Genomic DNA, 24,524 nt, shown 5'->3' on the forward strand with positions numbered 1-24,524 from the left:
TGGGTGGGGACTGGGCTTGTTGTTTTATTATTTTTATATATCCCATGTTATTTCCATATATATAGAAGAAAACCTTAGTAATATGGTGCCATCTGAGCAAAGACCTGAAGGAAGGGATGGAGTGAGCTCCACAGTTGTCCTCTATCCAATGACCTCAACCTTAGCCTTCCACTGGATCCCTAGGTCAAGCTATGCCCTGTTCCTTTGTCTCTTGGAGCTGGAACTGCGACTGACCCACCAGGTCCCTTATGTCATCAAAAGATTTATGCTCACGAATTCTGTCTCCAAGGGGCTGGAGTAAAACCAAAGAAGTGAGCTCAAGCCAAAATCTCGTGCTGTCCAATTTTTATTACTCTGGGAGCAAATTTACCTAAATCAAGAGTATTGGGAGGAGCCTTAGATGTCTCCTAGTCCAAACTCCTATACATCGAGCAATCACTTCAACAATACCAATTAGGTGGATTTTCTAGTGAAATGACTTTTTTAAAATATTAGAACCAAAGCCAAATCAAAAAGCCCAAATGGAAGCAACATAGGCCTTGCATAAAAATGCAAAAATTATTTCCTGAAGTAAATAAAAGTTTCCAACAATGAAGAGATGATAGAATGAAACCTAACGTGATCAAAACTATCGCAGGTGTGGGGTGTTCCATGGGAGGACCGTAACAGCGATGGTAACACGGTACAAGCTGACTAGGAAACTGAGCAACAGTACAGCAGGTACCAGCCAGTGTCAATACCAACAGAGGTGAAGGAATTGCCTGCTGATGACTCAGAACTTGAAGCTATAAACTGAATTTGTTTATAAGTAAAAATGAGTTCGTGACGAGGATGGAAAAAAAGAGAGGCAAATATGGTGCCTAACATGAGCAAAATCAGAGAGCACAGACAGCCCTTTAGAATTTAAAGCTGATTTTATCGGATTGTTTCTATCTGGGTTTATTCACCTAAAAACTTTATTCTAGCTATGGCTACTACATTTATTATTCCTCACAGTGTAGATGTTCCTAAGATCTGCTGACAAATGCACAGCAGGAGGAGAAAATGATGTTTTCAGAGACTTATTTCATCCAGACAGCTGGTTTATTTTAAAAGAAACTACCAAGCCACCCACCAGGATTGCTAAAATTAGGGAAAACTGACAATACCAAATGTTGGTGAGAGGATAGGGAGCAACTGGAATTTTCACATGCTGGTGGTGGAAGTGTAAATTGGTACAAACCTTTTGGCAGAGCCTACGGAAGCTAAACCCTCTGACTGAGCAATTCCTCTCTTAGGTATATACCCAACAGAAAGACAGGCATAAAAATGTTCACAGTTGTATTATTCCTGTCTCCAAAGTCGAAACAAACCAAATGTCTATCTGTAAGAGAGTGAAATAAAATAAATGAAATACTATACATTAGGGAGAACAAAGGAACGATTGCTACATGCAAAACCATAGATAATTCTCACAAATATAGTGCTGAATTAAAGCATCCAGACATACACGAGTACAAATTGTACACTGTTCATATGAAGTTCAAATATAGGTAAAATTGATCTGATAGAGAAGTCAGACTAGCAGTTACTTTTGGGGAAATAATAATTGGGAAGGGGCACAGAGAGAAGCTTCTGGGGTGCTGATAATGATCATGATCTGGGCGGGGACTACACAAGTGAGTTAACTTTGTTTAAAAAAAAAATTGTTTTGAATTATTTCCTTGGGATAGATTCTCAGCAGTGGAATTACTGAGTTAGAGGGCTGGCTAAGAACTTTTTCTTGTAAAATTCTGTGTCAGATCATGTTGAATTTGAGGCCTGATGGGACAACCAAAGAAGAAACTGCAGGTTGATATGAAACAGGGACTCCGGAAATGTGGCAAATCCTATATGTGTGTGAGAGGAGGGATGTGGGGTGGGAGATGCTAGAGTCATGGTGACATTTTGCTCACAGGAATTCCTAGCAGAACCACGAGATGCCATCTGGGGGCTTGCTTTGCTTCTCACAGCTCTGTGGAGATGACAGTAGGCCGACCAGGAAGATGGTTGAAATATGATGCCCTCATGAAAGGTTACCAGAACACTGATGTTATTTCAGGTGCAAGAACCCAATTAATAGTCCATGGAGCTGGATAAAATGGCTATAAAGAAGTCAAAGACAAAATAAGAGATGCGTGAGTAAGGATCAAGTATGCCATAATTGACTGGAGTCACAGTCTGATGCCTCTACAGAGTTTATCATGCACTGGACTTCTTAGCTACTGAACATCTCCCCCAAATCTCTAATTATTTAACAGGGACTGTCAGTGTAGGGAGTCCCTGGATTTGGGGGTGGGGGAGAGCGTAGTGTTCAAGGAGCACGTAAGATGCCTGAAATTATATGAGAATTTTAATTATAGTGAACCATGGAGGTTAGTAAAAATGGAGATTTCCAGGCTCCAATTTAATAGCTTTGGGGGAAGCCCCAGAAATGGAAATTTTTAATAGACGTTCCAAGTGTTTTGATGCAAATGGTCCACCGGTTACAGTCTGAGAATCTCAGCAAAGTTTCTCCTCTTTCCCTGGCTTATAAAATCATATTCTACCCCCCTCTTTTTTTCATATTCCCCTTTTACGGAGGTCACAAAAGACTGTCTGGAGCTGGCACCTTTAATTTTGACCTTGCTAGTTAAGTAAAGAGCATGCACCGAGCAAAGAACATGGGTTATGGGTCAGACCAACTAATTCTGATCCTCTTACCTATAAACTGCGTCTGTGGGTAAATTTCTTAATCACTAAGCATTCGTTCCTTCATCTGGCAATAGGGACATAGTTGCATTTTACATAGAGGTGGAGCATGACATTTTGAAATATTGGTATATACAATATTAATAAGGACACTTGTGACATGTAAAATCTGAAGGAATATGAATGCCCTATATCTAAAATATACTCAAGAATGACAAAATTGCCAAGTTGACAGCCAAACTGATACAAACTATAATATTGCCACAAGAGAGTACCACATTAGTGGGAAACAGAAATACCATCTCTCCTCAGCATCTTCTGAACTATGCTGTTCTTTAGGTGCCTCAGTAGTCCTGGGTGTGATTTTTGGGGACTACTGAGCTGTTACTTTAACAGTCATGGCTGGTAAATTATAACAATGCCATCCAAGTATTCATTAAGTGGGGGGTAGAACAGAGAAACATGTATCAGAAACCAAGAACTTTGGAATGAAGAAACAAAATTTAACACAATGAAGTTACTATTAGGCATGTATTTATTGTTGTGTTTAAAATGAGTCCTATGGGGGAGGCCCCTGGCTGGCTCAGTAGGTACAGTGTGCAACTGTTCATGTCCAGGTTTTGAGTTCAAGGCCCACTTGGGGCATAGAGGTTAATTACAAATAAATAAATAGATAAAGGTATTACCTATATTTAAAAAAAAGATTTTAAAAAATAAAATTATTTCTATGAGAAAACAGATTTTGAATTATGAACGTTCTGCAATACTTGAATATTTTGAAATTTTCAAGGAATTCCTCTATCTAAAAAAATGTGACACCCTTATAATAGTATTTCCTTCATAGGTCTGTTGTGAGGATGATTAAGATAGTATAGATAAAGCACCTAGCATATATCATCTAAATTGGTTATTAGGTTTGGAAAGTTAGGGCAAAACCTAGGATTTCTTCGCTATTGTCAAGAGAGGGGACATGGTTGTTTTAAATCAGAGTAATCCAAAATTTTTTTGGAAAATGAAGAGTTTTCAGGATAAAAATTTTCCATTTAATATTGAGAACTACTTTTTGTCCCTCTCCTTCCACAAAGATTTTCATCAATGAACTTACAAGTCCCAGAGAAGTCCAGTTGAAATCCTTAGCTCTTATATTACTATAAAGCCTGAGTGGATAATAAATTTGATTTTTTCCTCTCCTTTATTTTTTGTGGTTTTGATAAGATAATCCTTTATTTAGTATTCTGTTAGGGCAACCAGAACACTCAGAAAACTGCTCCCTTAGAAGTATTTTTTATAAAATTCAGTTGCTATTCTTGCACCTTGGCTTACATTTCTTTCCTACTACAAGACCAGGGTTATGTGAACAGTCTGAAAACTTGGCAGTCAGAAAGAGTAATTATTCTCCATTTTGGACTTGGTCCAATTCAGGAAACAGTAAAAGACTTCCAGTGGTTGGCAAGCCCAGCTGTCTCTGATACTCCTCTTCATTCTATAAAAATTCCTGAATGAGTTTCTTAGTGTGCACCTGCTGTTAATATCACATCAGAGAAACTCATCTTTTCCTTTGTATAGTTACTTAAGTTGCATTAAGAAATAATCATTTAAAATTTATAGTGGGATGAAGGAGGAGTTAATATTTTTTCTGCCTCCTTGAATAAAGATTCCAAATACATGGCTTAATTAATTTTTTGAAGGGTTTAAAATTATAGATCTATTGAGGATTTGTAAAACATCTCACAGCCTTTTGCCTAGAAGTGTTTAAGGTAACAAGAAATAATGGATTGCCAGACCGAGGTGACCCTGACGCTAGGTTCAGAGGTTTCCAGTCCCTTCAGTCACTTCTACTCAAAGGTTTCAGTGAACTGCGTGTGGAATTTGCGCCAAAACCGATATCATGATGTTGTGGCTTGAATATGATAGGAGTCAAAATGAGAACCTATTAACGTTTCCTTTTCTCCACATGCTCACCAACACTTGTTATTTCTTGTCTTTTGCTAATAGCCATCCATTCTAACAAGTGTGAGTTGCTACCTCATTGTAGTTTTGATTTTGCATTTCCCTAATGATTAGTGATGTTGAACACTTTTTCATGTACCTGTTGGCCATCTGTATGTCTTTTTCGAAAAAATGTCCATTCAGATCTGCTCAGTTTAATTGGATTGTCTTTTTTTTTGCTATTGAGTTTTATGAGCTTCATATATTTTGGATATTAACCCCTTATCAGATATATGATTTGAAAATATTTTCTTCCATTCTGTAGGTTGTTTTTTTTTCATTTTGTTTATGGTCCGTTTGCTGTGCAAAAGTTTTTTAGTTTGATGTAGTCCCATTTGTTTATTTTTTACTTTTGTTGTCTTTGCTTTTGGTTTCAGATCCAGAAAAATCATTACTAAGACCAATGTCAAAGAGCTTACTGCCTGTGTTTTCTTCCACGAGTTTTATGATTTCAGATCTTACATTTAAGTATTTAATCCGTTTTGAGTTAATTTTTGTGTATGGTGTAAGACAGCAGTCGAGTTTCATTCTTTTGTATTTGGCTATCTAGTTTTCCCAGGACCATTTATTGAAGAGACTGTTCTTTCCCCATTGTATATTCTCAGCTCCTCTGTCATAAATTAATTGGCATATATGTGTGGGTTTATTTCTGGGCTCTCTATTCTGTGTGCTGATCTATGGGTCTGTTTTTATGCCAATATCATCTTGTTTTGATTACTACAGCTTTCTAATACAGCTATAGTGATGCTTCCAGCTTCACTCCTTTCTCAAGATTCCTTTTGTTATTTGGAGACCTCTGAGGTTCCATATGAATTTCAGGATTGTATGTTCTATCTCTGTGAAAAATGTTATTAGAATTTTGATAGGGATTGCATTGAATCTGTAGGTTGCTTTGGGTATTATGGACACTTCAACAATATTAACTCTTTCAGTCCATGAGCACAGATTATCTTTCCATTTATTTGCATCTTCTTCAATTTTTTTTCTTCTTTTTATCAGTGTCTTTAGTTTTCAGTGTGTAGGTCTTTATCCTCTTTGGTTAAATTTATTCCTAAATAGTTTATTCATTCTGATGTAATTGTAAATGGGATTTTTTTCTTAGTTTCTCTGTCTGCTAGTTCATTATGAGTGTGTAAAAACATAATAAATTTTTGTATAACAATTTTGTATCTTGCAAATTTATTGTATTCATTTATTATTTCTAACAGGTTTTTGGTAGATACTTTAGGGTTTTCTATAGGCAACACCATGTCATCTGCAAAGCACGACAGTTTTACTTCTTCCTTTCTGATCTGGATGTCTTTTATTTCTTTTTCTTGCCTAATTGCTCTGTCTAGGACTTCCAGTACTATATTGAATAAAAGTGGCAAGAGTGGGCATCCTTGTCTTGTTCCTGATCTTAGAGGAAAAGCTTTCAGCTTTTCATCACTGAGTGTAATGTTAGTTGTGGGTTTGCCATATATGGTCTTAATATTATGTTGAGGTATGTTCCCTCTATGCCCACTGTGTTAAGAATTTTTCATCATAAGTGGATGTTGAATTTTGTCAAATACTTTTTCCTGTAGCTTAAAATGATTTAATGATTTTTATCCTTCATTTGGTTAATGCGATGTATCATATTCACTTGAAGATGTAGAAACATCCTTGCATCCCTGGAATACACCCCTCTTGATCATGTTTTATGATTTTTTTAAAAAGATTTTATTTATTTATTTGACAGAGAGAGACACAGTGAAAGAGGGAACACAAGCAGGAGATGTGCGGTAGGGAGAAGCAGGCTTCCTGCTGAGCAGGGAGCCCGATGCGGGGCTCGATCCCAGGACCCTGGGATCATGACCTGAGCTCAAGGCAGACGCTTAATGACGGAGCCACTTGTGCAATTCAGTTTGCTAAAATTTTGTAGAATATTTTTCCATCTATATTTATCAGGAATATTGGCCTGTAATATTCTTTAATTGTGGCATCCTTGTTTGGTTTTGGTATCAGGGTAATGCTGACTTTGTAAAATGAGTGTGGAAGTAATCCTTCCTTTTCTATACTTTGTATGAGTTCGAGAGGGATTGGTATTAATTCTTTTGAATGTTTGGTAGAATTCAGCAGTGAAGCTGCCTGGGCTTTTGTCTGTGTTTGTGTTTGTGTTTTTTTTAACTCATTTAATCTCCTTACTAGTAGTAGGTCTGTTCTGATTTTCTTTGTAGGGTGTATGTTTTTAGGAATTTACCCATTTCTTCTGGGATGTCCAATTTGTGGGCATATAATTGCTCACAGTAATCTCTTATGATGCTTTGTATTTCTGTGGTATCAGTTTAAAGATCTCCTCTTTCATTTCTGAATTTATTTGAATCCTCTCTTTTTTACTAGGTTAGTCCAGATAAAGATTTGTCAATTGTTTATCTTTTCAAGAACCAGCTCTTAGTTTCATTGGCCTTTATTTTTCTTTAGTCTCTATTTCATTTATTTCTGTCCTAATCTTTGTGATATACTTCCCTCTGCTAACTTTGGGCTTTGTTTTTCTTTTTCTTTTTCGTGACGTTAGGTTGAGATTTTCTTCTTTCTTGAGCTAGGCATTTATCGCTATAAACTTCTCTCTTATTATTGCCTTTGCTGCATCCTGTATGTTTTGCTATGTTATATTTCCATTTTCATTTGTTTCAAGGTATTTTTAATTTTTCTTTTGATTTCCTCTTTGACCCACTTGTTGTTCGGGAGCATGTTGTTTAATCTCTGCATATTTGCAAATTTCCCAGTTTTCTTCTTGTAATTGATTTCTGGTCATGTTACTGTGCTTGGAAAAGATGCTTGGTATAATTTCAATCCTCTTAAGTTTATAAAGACTTGTGTTATGGCTTAATATATTATCTCTCCCAGAGAATGTTCCACGTATGCTTGAGAAGAATGTACTCTATTGCCTTTCGATGGAATGTTCTGTGTTCTGGCTTAATATATTATCTCTCCCAGAGAATGTTCCACGTATGCTTGAGAAGAATGTATTCTATTGCCTTTCGATGGAATGTTCTGTATATATCTGATAAGTCCATCTGGTCTAACAAACCTTTGTGATTATCCAAGCAGTCTATTTTATTTTTAATGTCTCCCAGTAGTTGAGGATATGCCAAGATCTATCAATGTCCCAAATGGGAGGATCTCTCTCAGCTCTTAGATTCAGGTTGATTGGGTGATGGACCCTCAGGCAGAGCAGCTTATAACAAGTGCAAATATACAGTCCTGAAACCACAAACATAAGCCTGCTGGTCACCACGGCAAGCTGATCTGGAGGTGTCCCCTGGCAGCAGCCACAAAAATCAGGGCAGCAGACAAGACCATATGTTCCTTTCTGGGAAACACCTGCAAGCTGGAGCAAGGCAGAGGAGAGCACAAAGATGGTGCCCACCAGCCTCTGTCCCTGGAGAGTACCCCAGCAGCCCCCTACATGTGTGTTAAATTAGATGCTTGCTCCTTAGTCTGATGCTTTCAAATAAACAAATGAGCCTCTTGATCAGCTGTTTCTCACTGGGCCCCGGGATGGGTGAGCACCAGCACACAAGTCTTTTAAGAGCCGCTTCTCGGGTTGATATAGCCCTACAGGTCTTGTGTGCTCAAACCTCATTGATTTTCAAAGCTAGATGTTTTGGGGCTTCATGTCCCAGGTGCACATCTTAAAAGTTGGGATGTCTGATGTGGGGTTCAAACCCTTCACTCCTCAGCAAAAAGCTCCAGGTTTTCAGCTGACCTCCCTATTATGGGTCATTGTGCCTAGGGTGGGGTTTATGATGAGACTGTGTCTCAAGTCACTCCTACCAACTTCAATGTGGGTTTTTTCCCGTTCACCTGATGTGTAGGAGTCTCTCAGCTGGTTTTTAAAATTTTTTTCAGAGGAAACTGTTCCATATGTAGCTATAGATTTGGTGTGTCCATGGGAGGAGGTGAGTTCAGGATCTTCCTCTGTTGCCATCTTAATCTGGAATCTGCCTTTTCTTTTAATGACTTCAAACTTTAACCCAGTTCTACTCTGTGAACTTAAGGATCAAAGTCCATAGGAGCACAGAAAATTACATACACATCCTAGAGATATCAATCAGCAGATTAGAGAACACTCAAGTACATTTCCTTCACTCCTAGGTGTGATTAAAAATGGGTTTGGTCTCAGCAAAAACATATGAGGTGGCATTAAACATTACAAGATGTTAAGATAAAATCTCCTGAGCCAGACTGTCTGCTCAAGATTGCAAAAGTTCTAAGAATTAGGTTTTCTTCTCAGCTCTCCTCTCCTAAGTTCTGCAGTCTTGCTCTGGACACTTTTGAATTTTTTTTTTTCCCCCCGGTACCAACCTAGTGTAACTCCAGTTTAAAGCTAAACCCTTATAGAGAACCCAAATCAATATCTCCCACATAAGACGATCCTGAGTAGCTAATGATTCATAATTTCAAACTGTAGACAATTATGGAAAGCTGTATTGAAGATTTCCGCTCCAGCTCTGGGTTAAAACAAATGCCTAGAATCAGTGAGCAATCTCTCTTGGCTACTTCAATTACCCTGCACATCCTTTCTAAGTCTGTGATGCTTATCCACTTCCCAGGATGAAAAAATTTAAAAAGGCCACCTCTCTGTCCACCCTTATACCAGTAGTAATGAAATGGAAGGAGGAAAAGTAAACCATTGTTTTATTATGCCGTTAGGGAAATGCCATGTATGAACAATGAAGTATTTTAATTATATATATTTGATTCCAAATCCTAAGGCTCTGAAAACTGTAAGAACTATTATGAATGCAAATGAAGGCAGTGAAGATTGCTTGGGTACTACAGACTCCTACCGGCATGACAATTTAGTATAAGCAATTGACAGGAAGGGAGCAAACAACCCCCACCAATTTTCACCTGCAAATGTTTTGCAACAAATGGTAGGGAAAGAATTGCAAGGAGACCTAGCTACCAGTTAAACTGTTGGTAGCACTGGCTAAAGGAATTGCTGGTTGTAAGGGAGAAACCCAGGCGCTCTATTTCACATGCAAACTCAAGTGAGAGCTAGGCAACCTGTCAGGTCCATGGCATCATGAAAAACAAATGAGCAGGTCCTAGCTGGAGTGCTGGGTTGAAATCCAGAGGAGAAAAATTGATTGCTTTCATGAAAGAACTGCCAATACTTTTAAGATTGAGGTCAGAAGAAGCTTGCAATAGTTGTTTCATATGGGAAAGGCATTATATTTAGGAGGATGACTTTTACTTATTTAACAGCAGTGGGTAATCCTAGTGTAAGTGACCAATGTTTCTTTATTGAACCCTGATCTCATGTCTTTTCTATGGTTCTCCACTGTCCTTGAGGACATGGGGACCATGAAGGGAAGGAAGATTCAGTTCTCAGTATTTTCAATTAAGTTTCTGCTTACTAAATGGCCCTCTTCAGAAAAAAACTTGTAGTACTTTCGCATGTCATTCCTTTTTCGGATGCGTTCAGCCAGTCTACTACTGTGGTTAAGTCAACTTAATAATGGGGGTGGGGAGATGGGCAAAATAAGTAAAGGGGATTAAGAGGCTCAAACTTGCAGTTATAAAATAAATAAGTCACTGGGATGAAGGGTACAGCATAGAGAGTAGTCAACGGTATTGTAATAACTTTATATGGTGACAGATGGTAAATCAGACTTCTCATGGTGAGCAGCTGCATGATATATGGAATTGTTGAATCACCATGAAACTAATATAACATTATATGTCATTATATGTCAACTGTACTTCAGCATTTTAAAATTTTAAAAAATTACCAATGTCAGCATCATCTGATGCATTCCAGATTAGGCAATTTCATAAAAAGTTAGGTCTGAACATTTTTTTAAGGAATCAATTCTTCATTCAAAATCTTACAGTTTTTGTTCAGTTGGTTTTTGTTCTTTTTTTTTTTTTTTACCTCGCTAACATAAAGGATTGCTTAAAAATTTGTGAGGTAACATAGAAGTTTAAATACTGCAATCCTTAACTCAGTCTTAACCCAGAACAATCCTTAAAAAATGCTCTAGGGGTTATTATACTTATATCCTAAATTACCATGCGATCTCTTCAAGAATGCTCACGTTATTTCTCACACACGTTTCAGAAAAACTATCATACTCCAGCTATTTAAATACTAATTCATTTTGGTAAAATGATGGAAGACGTCGTACAAGTCAGCTGTCTCAAGTTGTTATAGCAGCAGTAATAGGAACATATTACTGAAGTCCCGTTTTTGTCCTAACTCAAATATATTACAGAGAATTGAAATTACAATGAAAGAATCTCAAGTTTAGTGTTAAATTACAGAAAAGGCATGTGCCAAAATATTAACAATAAATATCTGTGTGTAGTGAGATTAAAGGCTTTCTCTGTGTTTCCCATGGTTTCAGTCTTATACAGAGGGACTTTTCTCTTCTATAACTAGAAAAAGAAATTATTTAATAAAAAAATACTACTGAATAGCATTTCCAATTATAAGTAGGCAAATGTTGCCAAGTGGACTGCCTTTTTGGCAGAAGGAGAGGCCATTCTTTACCTGTGCTTACATTAACCTGCAGCTCTTTCCATGCCTTTCATTGGTGATGGTCCGAGTTTTCTATAAACTTTTTTTAAAAAAGATTTTGAGGGGGAGAGAGAGAGATTGTGGTAAAGAATCTCAAGCAGATTCCAAGCTGAGCTCGGACCCTGCCAGGGGCTCGATCTCACGACTATGAGTTCACCTGAGCCAAAACCAAGAGTCACACATTTAACCAACTGAGCCACCCAGGCACCCCTAAACTTTTTACATTTATAACAAACTGCCATAAATCATAAGCTTATGTCCTATCTGGACTTAATCATTACACAATGAGTGGATGTTTTTGGAAGGAAATAGATAAATCAGGCAAGTCTGGAGCCACAGAGTGACTTGCAGTCACTGCCCATCCTAAAGTAAGGAGGGGCCAGCCTGCTCACTGGCCAGAGCCCAAAGTGCCACCTGCAAAGCAGAATGACCTTTGTTTTCCTGGCTTCTTGTCAGTAAGTCCTTTTCACAGCAGCTTGGAATTCTCCTTCACAATGCACATTTTTATTTAAAAAAAAAACAAGAAAATATCATACATTTACTTACTTAATTATTGTTCTCTTGGAATTAAAAATTGGTAGTTCCCGGATTCAAGGGAGAAGCGGAAAATTTTTCTTATTTCCCCCTTTGGAAAGAAAGACTTTCCAAAAAAGGAAAGGAGAGTTACTAACAACTGTTTACAAGGTCCCCCTCTGTTCATTTCCCTTTTTGATTAAAAAAAAAAAAAAAATATATATATATATATATATATATAGCACCTATTTGGACCTTACAGATGCAGCATAAGAGCAGACAAAAATTCCTGCCCTTGTGGCATTCATAGTTCAGTAGGAGGAGAATGAACAAGATTAGTAAAACATAGAGTGGGCTAGAAGGTAGCAAGTGCCAAGGAGAAAAATAAATCAGGCAAGGGCAGTAAGGAGTGTGTGGCGGGGACTGTTGTGATTTTAGAGAGAAAGGCTGAAGAAGGTCTTACCAAGAAGGTAAAAAAAAATTTTTTTGAAGATTTTATTTATTTATTTGACAGAGAGAGAGAGAGAGACAGCGAGAGAGGGAATACAAGCAGGGGGAGTGGGAGAGGGAGAAGCAGGCTTCCCGCGGAGCAGGGACCTGGATACGGGGCTCGATCCTGGGATCATGACCTGAGTTGAAGGCAGAGGCTTTTTTTTTATTTAATTTAATTTTATTATGTTATGTTAGTCACCATACAATACATCATTACTTTTTTTTTTAAGATTTTATTTATTTGAGAGAGAGAATGAGCATGAGAGGAGGTAGAGTCAGAGGGAGAAGCAGACTCCCTGCTGTGCAGGGAGCCTGATGTGGGACTCGATCCTGAGACTCCATGATCATGACCTGAGCCGAAGGCAGTCGCTTAACCAATTCAGCCACCCAGGTGCCCCACATCATTAGTTTTTGTTGTAGTGATCCACAACTCGATTGTTTTCGTGTAACACCCAGGGCTCCCTGCAGTACATGCCCTCCTTAATACCCATCACCGGGCTAACTCATCCCCCAGCCCCCTCCCCTCTAAAACCCTCAGTTTGTTTCTCGGGGTCCATAGTCTCTCATGATTCGTCTCCCCCTCCAATTCCCCCCTTCATTTTTCCCTTCCTTCTCCTAATGTCCTTATGTTCCACAAATAAGTGAAACCATATGATAATTGACTTTCTCTGCTTGACTTACTTCACGTAGCAAAATCTCCTCCAGTCCCATCCATGTTGATGTAAAAGTTGGGTATTCATCCTTTCTGATGGCTGAGTAGTATTCCACTGTATATATGGACCACATCTTCTTTATCCATTTGTCTTGGCTCTTTCCACAGTTTGACTATTGTGGACGTTGCTGCTATGAACATGGGGTGTATGTGGCCCTTCTTTTCACTACATCTGTGTCTTTGGGGTAAATACCCAGCAGTGCAATTGCTGGGTCCATGGTGTAGCTCCATTTTTAATTTTTTAAGGCACCTCCACACTGTTTTCCAAAGTGGCTGTACCAACTTGCATTCCCACCAACAGTGTAAGAGGGTTCCCCTTTCTCCACAACCTCTCCAACATTTGTTGTTTCTTGCCTTGTCAATTTTTGCCACTCTAACTGGTGTAAGGTGGTATCTCCGTGTGGTTTTGATTTGAATTTCCCTGATAGCTAATGATGATGAACATTTTTTCATGTGTCTGTTAGCCATTTGTATATCTTCTTTGGAGAAGTGTCTGTTCATATCTTCTGCCCATTTTTTGACTTGATTATTTGTTTTTTGGGTGTTGAGTTTGAGAAGTTCTTTATAGACCTTGGAAATCAGCGCTTTGTCTGTAGTGTCATTTGCAAATGTCTTCTCCCATTCTGGGGGTTGCCTCTTTGTTTTGTTGACTGTTTCCTTTGTTGTGCAGAAGCTTTTTATTTTGATGAAGTCCCAAACGTATGGTGCTGGGAAAATTGGACAGTTATATGCAGAAGAATGAAACTCGGCCATTCTCTAACACCATACACAAAGATAAACTCAAAATGGATGAAAGACCTCAGTGTGAGACAGGAATCCATCAAAATCCTAGAGAAGAACATGGGCAGTAACCTGTTTGACATTGGCCACAGCAACTTCTTTCAGGATACATCTCCAAAGGCTAGTGAAACGAAGGCAGATGCTTAACGACTGAGCCACCCAGGCGCCTCAAGAAGGTAAAATTTGAGCAAAGACTTGAAGACGAGGGAGAAGCCATTGGAATACCCAGACAAGGAGCATTCTGGGGAGAGGAGGGAAAGTGGGAGGAACCTGAAGGAGCAGCCTAACTAGCACGTTTAAGGAATGGGGCTGAGGGGGGACGGGGGGGCTGGGGGGATGGCAGAGAAGGGGAGAGGAGGAGGCGAGGAGGGGAGGAGGAGGGGAGGTCAGAGAATAACAAAGACCAGATTGTGTAGGGCTTTGCAGGCCTTTGGAAGGCCCCTGCAATTACATAACATCAATCTCAGATTTCTTTTTTTTTTTTTAATTGAGATATAAATGACATGGAGCATTATATTAGTTTTAGGTGTACAACCGAATAATTCAATATTTATACATATTGCAAAATGGTCACCACAATGAGTCTAGTTAACATCCATCAATACAGTTATGATCTTTGTTCTTGTGCTGAGAGCTTTTAAGATCTATTCTCTTAGCCACTGTCAAATATGCACTACAGTGCTGTTAACTATAGTCACCACACGGTACATTACATCCACATGCTGTACTTACTTCATAACTGACAGTCTGTACCTTTCTGCCTTCTTGCCTACCTCCTACCCCCTGCCTGTGGCAACCACCAACCTATTCTCTGAGTTTGCAATTTTTTGCTTTCTTTTAAGATTCCACATATGTATGAGATTAGACAGTAATCTTTGTCTTTGGCTGGCTCATTTTCACTTAGCATAATACTCTCAAGGTCCATCCATGTTGTCACAAATGGCAAGATTTTATTCCTTTTTATGGACAAATCATATTCCATTCTCTCTCTCTCTTTCACATTTTCTTTACCCATTCATCCATCGATGGGCACTTAAGTTGCTTCCGTGTCTTGGCTATTATAAGTAATGCTGCAATGAACACAGAGGTGCATGTATTTTAAGTTAATGTTTTCGTTTCCTCCAGATAAATCCCCAGAAATGGAATTGCTGGGTCATACGGTAGTTCTAGTTCTAATTTTTTAAGAACCCTCCATTTGGTTTTCCATAATGGCTATGTCAATTTACATTCCCACCAAAAGTGCACAGGGGTTCCCTTTCTTCTGCATTCTTGCCAACTCTTAGTGTTTCTTGTCTTTTCCAGATTTCCTAAAGTTTGCCTATAGTTTCACAGATGAAGCCTCATGATACCAAATGCAGACTGGACTGGGGTATGTCTGACACAAGTGACCACAAGAAATATAAAGGATGAACAGTGAAATGACTGAAAATGCCGAGCGCACATGACTGGAGGAGCGGCCAAAGGTGAGACTTTTTTTAATCTATTAATTCAGAAACTCTGTGCATGCCAAGGTGTTCCAGGAACAGCCTGACACAGTTTGGCCTCAAGGAACTCATATAGTCTCCCAGGAGGCACATTGGGAAGGCAGCATATGGTCTGGTTAAATGATGCACAGCAGCGAGCTTGGTAGAAGCTGTGATACGTCCTAAAGTGATATGTGTTAAGACTTCATAGAGATGGCATTCTAAGTGAAATCCAAGCGATGGTTAATACTTAAAGGAAAAAAAAAAATGGAGGAAGAATGAAGAAAGAGAAGGAGGTGTGGGGTGTTCAGAGACATGAAATTAGGATGGGCAAAGTGTGTTTGTTTTGAATGGAAACGTATGTTGCCTTGAATGGAAGATGTGTATGGGGCAGTGGTGAAAGGTGGGTCAGGGTAAGATCGTCATTTTTTTTATGGACAGATTGAAGTTTTAACTGATAGGCAAAGGGGTTTCAATGGAGGTTTAGACAGGAAAATGGAATGGGTGGAGTGTGGAGTCGCTTGGACAGAGAAAACATTTGGGAGATGGCAATTAGTGGCGGCAAATACTCAAGAAGTAAAGCGGTGAAAGTCACGACTGGAGTGGCCAGTGTGGACATGGAGAGGTGTAGACAGCTACCCCAGATATTTGAGAAGAATTATATATAACCTAGTGACTGGTTACAATATTTTGAAGGATTTAAAGATGTTCGCTAAGAAAATGGTGACAAATTTTGAGATATTTCATGGGGTCAACAAAAAGGGACCTGGCTTGAAGATTTTAAATTTGAGGGATGATATGCCAGATATTTTGAAGGGTTACAGATAGGGGAGCAAGTTTCAGGGGCGAGGCAATGCTAAAAAGAAAAACCTGTTAGGGCGAAGTTGGCAAATGATTATTGGTATTTCTCCTTTTCCTGTTTCGTCGAGCCAACACAATCTCTCTGTGGGTATAAACAGAAGAGCCATTTCATTTCCCATTTAAGTTGGGACATTTTGCGAGTGAGAGGGGAGCTACGAATCATTACAGCGGGACAAGGGGCAGAGAACGAGGGCTGTCCAGAGCCAGTGAGCATGTATAGATCCCAGTTTATAAGCGCTCTCTTACTTTTTCAAGGATGGAGAGTTGCCCTTCCTTATCTTTATTATTGCTCTTGTTTTCTCAAAAGGAGTCAAGCGATTCAATTAGTGTCACTTCATTGTCATTTGAGGCTATAGTCTATTCTGGTTAATGAAGTAGCTTAGGTCCTGTAACTCCTCTCAATCGATGCTCCTGGCACGACTAATGAAGTGTGGAGGGGGAGTGCCTAAAGGGTTCATGTGTGTGTATGTGTGTGTGTGTGTGTGTGTGTGTGTGTGTGTGTGTGTCACACACTGAGGAGGAGCAGGCAGGGAAAAGAGCTCTCTTTATCCTGTAGTGGTCATCTGTTCGGTAGTTCCTCTGCTGCAAAAGTAGTTTTAACAGAATAGCAAAATTGATATTCAAACTGAGTCCAACTGTGGAGAGTATTAAGCAGCTCTCAGGTAGGAAGGGACTCAAATTCAACTCAAAATGCTAAAGAAAGTCATTATCTTTCAGACTCGACCTTGTCATCTTCATGTATGAAAATGTTAACAGGGTGCCCTTCATCAGGGAAGGAAGTCAACTCTGGAAGTACCGAGTAAAATGTAGGGATGAATTTTCCTAGGGCAGTGGACTTTTCTGCCTTTACTGTTTATTAGGCTTCCTGCCTTAGTAATTTATTGGGTTTTTTATTCAGTGTAGATGCTTCACATTTCTCTTGATGCAAAGGGAAACAAAATGTGTTTTGCTGTCGTTCTTGGGCCTGACCTTTGAAACAATCATGTTATCTGGCTCTTGTGTTATCTCTAGTCTCTGTGGTTTTACAGTTGATTTTTGAGAAAAATCTATTTGATTCGGCAAAGAAAACTTTTATACACCCTGCCTTCAGGAACGAAGATTTTTCTATACATCTATTAGTTACAGTTTAAAAAATGAGACAGAAGCTATGATTTATAAATATGGCATCAGAAGCAAAGCATGCAATGATTTCTATGGTTCTTTGATAAAATGGCACAAAATCCAGAGAGGAAGAAAGGCAAAAAGTATTGAGATATATATATATATATACACACACACATACATATATATGCCAATATATATATCAATAAAGTCATATTTTACATTTTCAAATAGACTCTACGGAGAAACAAAACATTTTGACAAAATGAGATGATGAACAAATGTTTAAATGAGCAATATCTGACTTCCATCTGTCTATACGTTGTCCATCAGACCATATATCTGTATACAATATAGAAATACTAGATGGTCTTTAAGAGTCAAACAACAAATGGACAGAAAAGAGATGTCCTAAAATTATTCTTTCAGTCATACATACATTCTTACTCAGAACAGTTGTCTGAAAAGAGAAGACACAAAGTATTCTTAATTCTAACTATAAACTTGCCATTAGGGAGGGAGGGGAAGTATGAGGGTCAATAGGGTAAAATTTGTGTTTGGATATAAGCTTGTTTTATTTAATGTATACCAGCATTTTGCCAGAATCTTATTAAGTACAATTGCTAGCTTTTCTTTTGAAAAGTAGATTTTTTTCATTATTTGCTTTCAACTAAAACAAAAAACAAAAAACCTGCCATCCATACTTTGTATCAAAGCAATTATCTTTATTTTGTTTGACCTATTTGTAATGACATAAAAATCTTACAAAAAAAGAGCTGAAGACTTCATTCGACCCTCATTCCTTCTGCCTCGCCAGAAACAGAGATAATCACTAGCCTGAACCTTTCAAATGTTATTTTTTTTGCTATTACTGCATATGTTAATAAATAAAATGTAGTGTTAATTTATGGGTTATGAAACTTTTCAGATGAGGCATTACATTCCCATGATTACTCAGCAGCTTGCTTTTTTTTTTTTTTTTTTTAACCACTCAACATATGCTTTCTAGAGGTATCTTTTCCTTTGTTACTTTTGCCTCCCTTGGTGCTACATTTAAAAATGTGAAATTTCTAACCTGTTATCAATACAATAGGAGCTTTACTCCTGTCACATTTACAGTTTATATACCCATTTCTTTTATATCATTACTATCACCAGAATCATTCTCTGTAATGTTGTTCTTTGTAGATCAAGAGTGACCACTTTTGGTAACCATAGAACAAAATTCTAGACCAGAGATGCTTCAGTATAAATTGATTAAGTTATTCTGAAATTTGTCATTTTCAACATCCATTCATTATACAGTTCAGTGATGTATTTCCCCTTCAACAAGTTTTTTAGATGTCATATTTTGTCATCTGAATAGTTTCAGTTGGTTTTACTATGTATTTGTTGCTTAACAATAATAAGACTGTTACTAATAATTCTCCAGATATTCAACACTGATGTGTGTGTAAAAAAAAATCACAAATAGATTTAATTAAACACCATTCATCTGCTGCTCTGCACTGTTAAACATACTTTTCTAAATGTTTCTGGTGCTGTCTTTAAACACTTTGTTCTTGGAAATCTCACTAAAGAAAGACAAAGAATTTTTTTTTTTATTAAGCTTGAATATATTTTATACTTAGGGCAGATGTGTATGCTAGATTTTGTGGTTTTCAAAAATTGTAATAAAATTTTTTTGTGCTATTTCAATTTTCAGTAGCAAATGTGTGTGTAGAAGATCTTATTAAAATTGACTTATTCGAATACCTCTTAAAAAAAAAAAGCCGACACTGAAATTTAATGACAAAAAATACAGCCAGGAAATAAAAATGAGTTTCAATGGGAAAAATGGCCAGTTAATAACAAGGTGAGAAGTCAAACTGCAAAGCACAGAACATTTGGCTTTTTTCTTTTTTTAAAGTGATTATTTTTGGTTGGTCTTTTTTTTTTTTTAAGATTTTATTTATTTGACAGAGAGAGACACAGTAAGAGAGGGAACACAAGCAGGAGGAGTGGGAGAGGGAAAAGCAGGCTTCCCGCAGAGCAGGGAGCCTGATGTGGGGCTTGATCCCAGGACCTTGGGATCATGACCTGAGCCGAAGGCAGATGCTTAATGACTGAGCCACCCAGGCGCCCCGGAACATTTGGCTTTGTGCAAATAAAAGCTAACAAGGTTGAGGCCAGAGTGAATCACCAGGAAACATGAGTAAGCAAATCTGGAGCAAGTGTGATACTGGCATCTAAAAATATGCAGCACATCTTACCCTGATGTACACTGACTAGGCCCCCTGCTTTGAACTGTTAATAAGTCGGAGACCAGGAAGGCCAATTAAAACTCCTAATGCTACCAAAGACAAGAAAACACTGCCCCACAGATACCGGATGAAGGCTGCTGGAGTCAGAAGCACGCACATCTCTACCCCATCTAGAAGGATTTGGAGTTATTAAATAAATACATAGAAAATGCTTTACAAATCAACTGTAGTAACCCAGCCGAGCTACCATAGCAACATAGTTTAATGACTTAGTGATGTTGAAGAAGAATGGATCAGAGGCACCTTGAAGTGTTTGATGATTTTTGCCGGGAGAAACAATCTCATCTAAAGGATTTACTAATTCAAAGTACCAGAATTTTTCTCAGTATTTATCCTAAGGAAAGATTCAAATATCTAGGGCCGAATGCCACACAGAATTAGCTCATCAAATAAGGAAATGCTTGTCCTTAGGTCAGGTGGGATGTAGGTAGGGCACTGTGTCATCATCCCTAGGGACTCAATGACAGCAGACGCTGATGATTGGAATCTGAAAAGGGTGGGGCAGGTGCTGGGTGATGGGGAGAAACTGCCAGGAAAACTTGGAGAAATCATTCTCAAATAAAATGAATACATTGCAGGCCTGGTGGAAACTCAGTCGTGATCATATTCTACTGACTCCATCCAAACTTAGGACAGCTTTCAATAAATTAAATGGTATATGGCTTGTATGAAGGCTACTATCATATATTCAGTCAATATCCAAAAGTAAAGAGAAAGAAGAATATTCTATAAGCAATTCTTGCCAAACTAGATTAAACCCCACACCACTTTCTGAAGTAGATTGGTATGAAGACAGGGTTTTATTTTTGCTTAAGTACTTGGCATATCCAAATTAATTCCTATCTCAGTTGTCTTCATCCATGAATAAACACAGTGTGTGGCATCTGCAAATCAGTCTCTGGCTACTACAAAAAGCTAATGGGCGAGCTTGAAATTATTCCTAAGCAGCAAAATACAGACACATACACACACACAAAATCACATTTTCAATGATTTAAAAAAAAACACACACACACAAAACTAGCTGTTCCTCCCCTCCCTGCATTTTTAATTCCTCTAACTCAAAATTTTGGTTCTCTTTCCCTTTCTTTCTTTTTCCAAATAGATCATATCTTATCCTATAGTGGTGAAGAGGGGGGAAGTCGAACAGAAGCAGGCCATTGAATGCAAGAATGTCTCCCGAGCAAGGAATTTTTTAACTTCTCTGTTGGGCCCCATTGGCAGATGGACTTGAAAATTTGTTAATTACAGTAAGGTAAAAGCCATTCAAAAATATATTCTTTTGGGAACTTGGATTTTGGCATGAGAGGAAGGAGGTGTAAGAACATAAGTAAAATACTCTCTACTAGCAAATATGAACTACAAGTATCAGAGCCAGCTCTTGAAAAAAAAATTTCTGTTTCTGGCCTCTGAAAGGCCTAGAAATAAGAACTACCTTAGCCACAACAACCATCCCACCCCCAGAACTCAGTGGTTTGTAAATACTATCTCCCCTCCCCCAAAGAAGCTGGGGCTCCTTGGAGAAATGGCTCACTCCAGTTCTGGGTAAGGAATATGCAATATGCCTGGCCTGGAATATCTTGTCATCCCCGCTCCCCGCCCCGCCGCCAAAAAAAAAAAAAAATCAAGCTATGAGCACTATCAGTGCATGTGAAAGGATTCAGGAGCCAACTCGAAGAGACTCACACTGGCCAAAGATGGATAATTCAGCATCAAAAAGAATAAGAGCAATGAACAAAAACATACCTAAATCAAATTCATCTAAAAATCAATGACACATAAAGTCTAAATCCATGAGTTCATAATGATACCTAAGGAAAAAGAAACATTGTTATTTACGTGCCAGGTAATCAAATTAATTTATCTTTTGGAAAATGATAAATATGGCAAAAGAACCAAGCACTTATACTGCCTTTGCTATAATAACTCTATATACTTTAGGATAACTGCATAGTTGATAAAGGTAAATTTCTTCTTGTCGGATGTGAAAACTAAATATAATCAAACTTCTAGATCTAACTACCAACTGATAAGAAATACAGGGGGCAGCAGAATGCAATCAGCAAGATCAACAAGTCTGGGGAAACTGAGAGGGGCAAATGTGTGCTTTCTTTGAAGGATGGATGGGGAGCTGGGAGTTGGGGGAGGGCTGAGGAGAGAGGAAAGTAGAAAACTCTAAGTTAAGAGAAACCAACCAATGGAAATGTATGGATCTTATTTTGATCCAGATTCTTAAAGATAAATTGAAAAAAAATTTTATGAGACAACTGGGAAAATCTGAACACTGAAGGATAATAGATGATTACTCATTTAAGTGATCATAATACTCTGGTCGGTGTTTAAAAATGAGTACTTAACTTTTAGAAGTGGTATCATTTCATTCAAAAATAGTTAAGTTTGTATTATTTCCAAAGAATTTGGGGGAAAGAGGAAAGTTGGTAGGTGAAAGAAGATTAACCCATTTTGGTAATAATTCTTTCAGCAGGGTAACTGGGGCACCGGGGCGCTCCTTGTACTCTTCTCTGCTCCTAAGTGTTCAAGTTTTTTTAAAAAAACAAAAGATAAAGGCTTTTGTTGAAAACTATGTAAAATGCTGAAAGGCATCATTAGGATAAAGATTAACTTTTTCCTTGGGACACCTGGGTGCCTCAGTTGGCTAGCTCCTGACTCTCGATTTCGGCTCCGGTCAAGATCTCAGGGTTGTGGGATTGAGCCCCGTGTGGGTGTGCCTCCTTTTCCTTCTCCCTCTGCTCCTCCCCCCAGCCCTGTGCTCAGGCTCACTCTCTCTAAACTAAATAATTAAAATCTTAAAAAAAAAAAAAGATAACTTTTTCCTCAAATACAAAAATACTTTAGTAGAGGCAGGCTCTGTGAACCTTAGATGTGAACAAAAATGAAAAATGCTACTTTGTATTATAGAGAATCATGTCCTGATTCAGATTAAAATTGAAGAATTTTTTAGTGACAGATCCAAATCAGATTTGGAGTACTTCAAATGTAGAACTTACAAAACGCACCGAATCAGAGGATAGCCAGGGGAAGCACGCAAATGAGTGTTTGGAGGCAGGGATCTGACATAATGGAAATGTGCAGATCGTCAGAGTTTATGAAAATTCTCTTCCTGCCCGATCCTTTTTAAAAAAGCCTTAAATGACTAATGAGGGTTTTAATGATACCATCTATTTCTGCTTAGTGGAACAGTTAATATGTAGTATGAAAAAATAAAAATGAATAGTCATAAATATTAAAATAGTTACTTATTTGTAGGATATCTCCTCCACTCCCCCTTACCCCAAGCCTAGTTACAAACTTGTGGGTTTTGACAAGCAGAACACAAATAGAGCAGGTGCCTTTGTTAGTGTTGAAAGTATTTTCTGGCACTTGTATGGATACCAGCTGTGTGCTAATTAATCTTGTGATGGCCTAGATCATCAAATATTACAAAGCTAGAAAAGCTCCTTCAAGCTTCCAAGAATGTGTCTGAATGTTGGCTGCCAGGTGCCTCTGGAGAGATGGGCCTGGTCCTGACAGCCTCTACGATGAGTTCTAGCCAGTACAATGTTAAGAACTGGTTGCATAAACATAGGCCAGCAAGTCAGCTCCAGGCAATGGGGGTGAATGGTGCCTTTGGGGATGCAGAGCTAACAGCATTCTCTGGTCTAGTAATAATGACAGAGATAGGTGTCCAGTATCCACTCATGTGTTGGGGTGCCATTTTTTGATTACATATTAGTCAGTAACAGCATACCCAGCACATTTAAACCCTACTCTGCCATTGATCAATAGTTTACCAGTGTGGCTTTGCATTTAGCCCTTCGGCTATATTTAAGCAACAACAATAATGGAACTGACACATTGCTTCTAGGCCTACGAGATAAACTGGATCACTGCTGAGCAGTTTGGACAAGAAAGGAGATAGCCTGAAAATAAAGAGACCGAGTATAATACGGCAAGTTGGTTGCATTGAAGGCCTACTCTCTGGACATGGCTTTATTTTATCCTCAATGTATTGAACAGTCAAAAATACATGCTATAAAATGCTCAAGCACGGCTTCTTTCAGCCGAGTCTGATGAAATGGATGGATTGCATTGGGAAAATGAAGAAAAACCTACCTGAAGACTGCAAGGGTCAGAGACCAGAGCACTAATGGTTTTCTCAGTTCAAACTTTGCCCGTTTGTTCATCAGGTGCCGACCACCAAAGATAAAGGCAGCATACAGAGCAGAAAACAGGAAAGATTTCTTCCTGCAACAAACAAAAACCCAGTATCTTAGGAAATAAAAATCTTTAAGCAATTTATTTTTATTCATCAAAAATTTATATTTACTAATTATTTGTAATTTTTTATACCAGTCCCTCTTTGTAGTGCTGAAAGCATATTCTTGGGATTCTCTCCTCTTCACCGAGGAGAGAATGTTTAAACGTCTTTTTGGCAACATGGCATTCCATGGAAACCTCCCTTGACAAATTAGGTCATTCTAGATTAACCAACACATGTCAGAATAGATCTATGTTGTTTTTGGGCTCTATGACTTTAAAAATTTTGACAACATAACATTAAGTTACAAAGAGAAAAATTTTCACTCAGGGAATTAAAACACTAAAATCAAGCTACTTAGAGCACTTGAGTTAGGGCACCCCCAATATGGATTCCTGAAATCTTCTCCACCAAAGGAGCAGGTATTAAGTTACAATATTATCATTAATAATAGGGATAACTGGTAGACATCATACAATACAATAGGAAGAACATAGAATTACCTAAAATATACTTGCCTTAGAGCTTGAACTTGAACCTAATCAAAATCTGATTTTACTACCTATTCTTGGGAAATATAAACTGTGGGACCTTCTGTAGGACAACTGAACTTATTTCTTCAATAAGTCAGGAGTATGGAATCCAACTATGGGACTCTTCTAGATTAAGAAGCGACTTGAGAAACTACAATCAAAGGTAATAGGTAGACTTGGGGGGGGGTCTTTATTTGAGCAAACCAATTGGAAAAAGACGTTTTTAATAAAATCAGAAAGTTTTAGTCATAATTTTAAAA

The 24,524-nt window shown here is 38.2% G+C and overlaps 1 protein-coding gene across 6 annotated transcripts in view; it reads right to left on the reverse strand.

The window, feature by feature from the left end:
- ELOVL6 (ELOVL fatty acid elongase 6) overlaps positions 1 to 24,524 on the reverse strand; it is a 139,825-nt gene that overhangs the window by 23,446 nt on the left and 91,855 nt on the right. For 5 of the 6 annotated variants that reach the window (XM_027599477.2, XM_027599479.2, XM_027599478.2 and 2 more), the window contains one exon: positions 23,587 to 23,718. The exons of the other annotated variant lie outside the window; for it this stretch is intronic. In XM_027599477.2, coding sequence (XP_027455278.1) covers positions 23,587 to 23,718 — 132 coding nt within the window. The remainder of the gene's footprint in view (positions 1 to 23,586; positions 23,719 to 24,524) is intronic. 6 annotated transcript variants of the gene reach the window in all.

The sequence above is a fragment of the Zalophus californianus genome, chromosome 2, assembly GCF_009762305.2.
Source record: "Zalophus californianus isolate mZalCal1 chromosome 2, mZalCal1.pri.v2, whole genome shotgun sequence".
NCBI classification, from domain to species: domain Eukaryota; kingdom Metazoa; phylum Chordata; class Mammalia; order Carnivora; family Otariidae; genus Zalophus; species Zalophus californianus.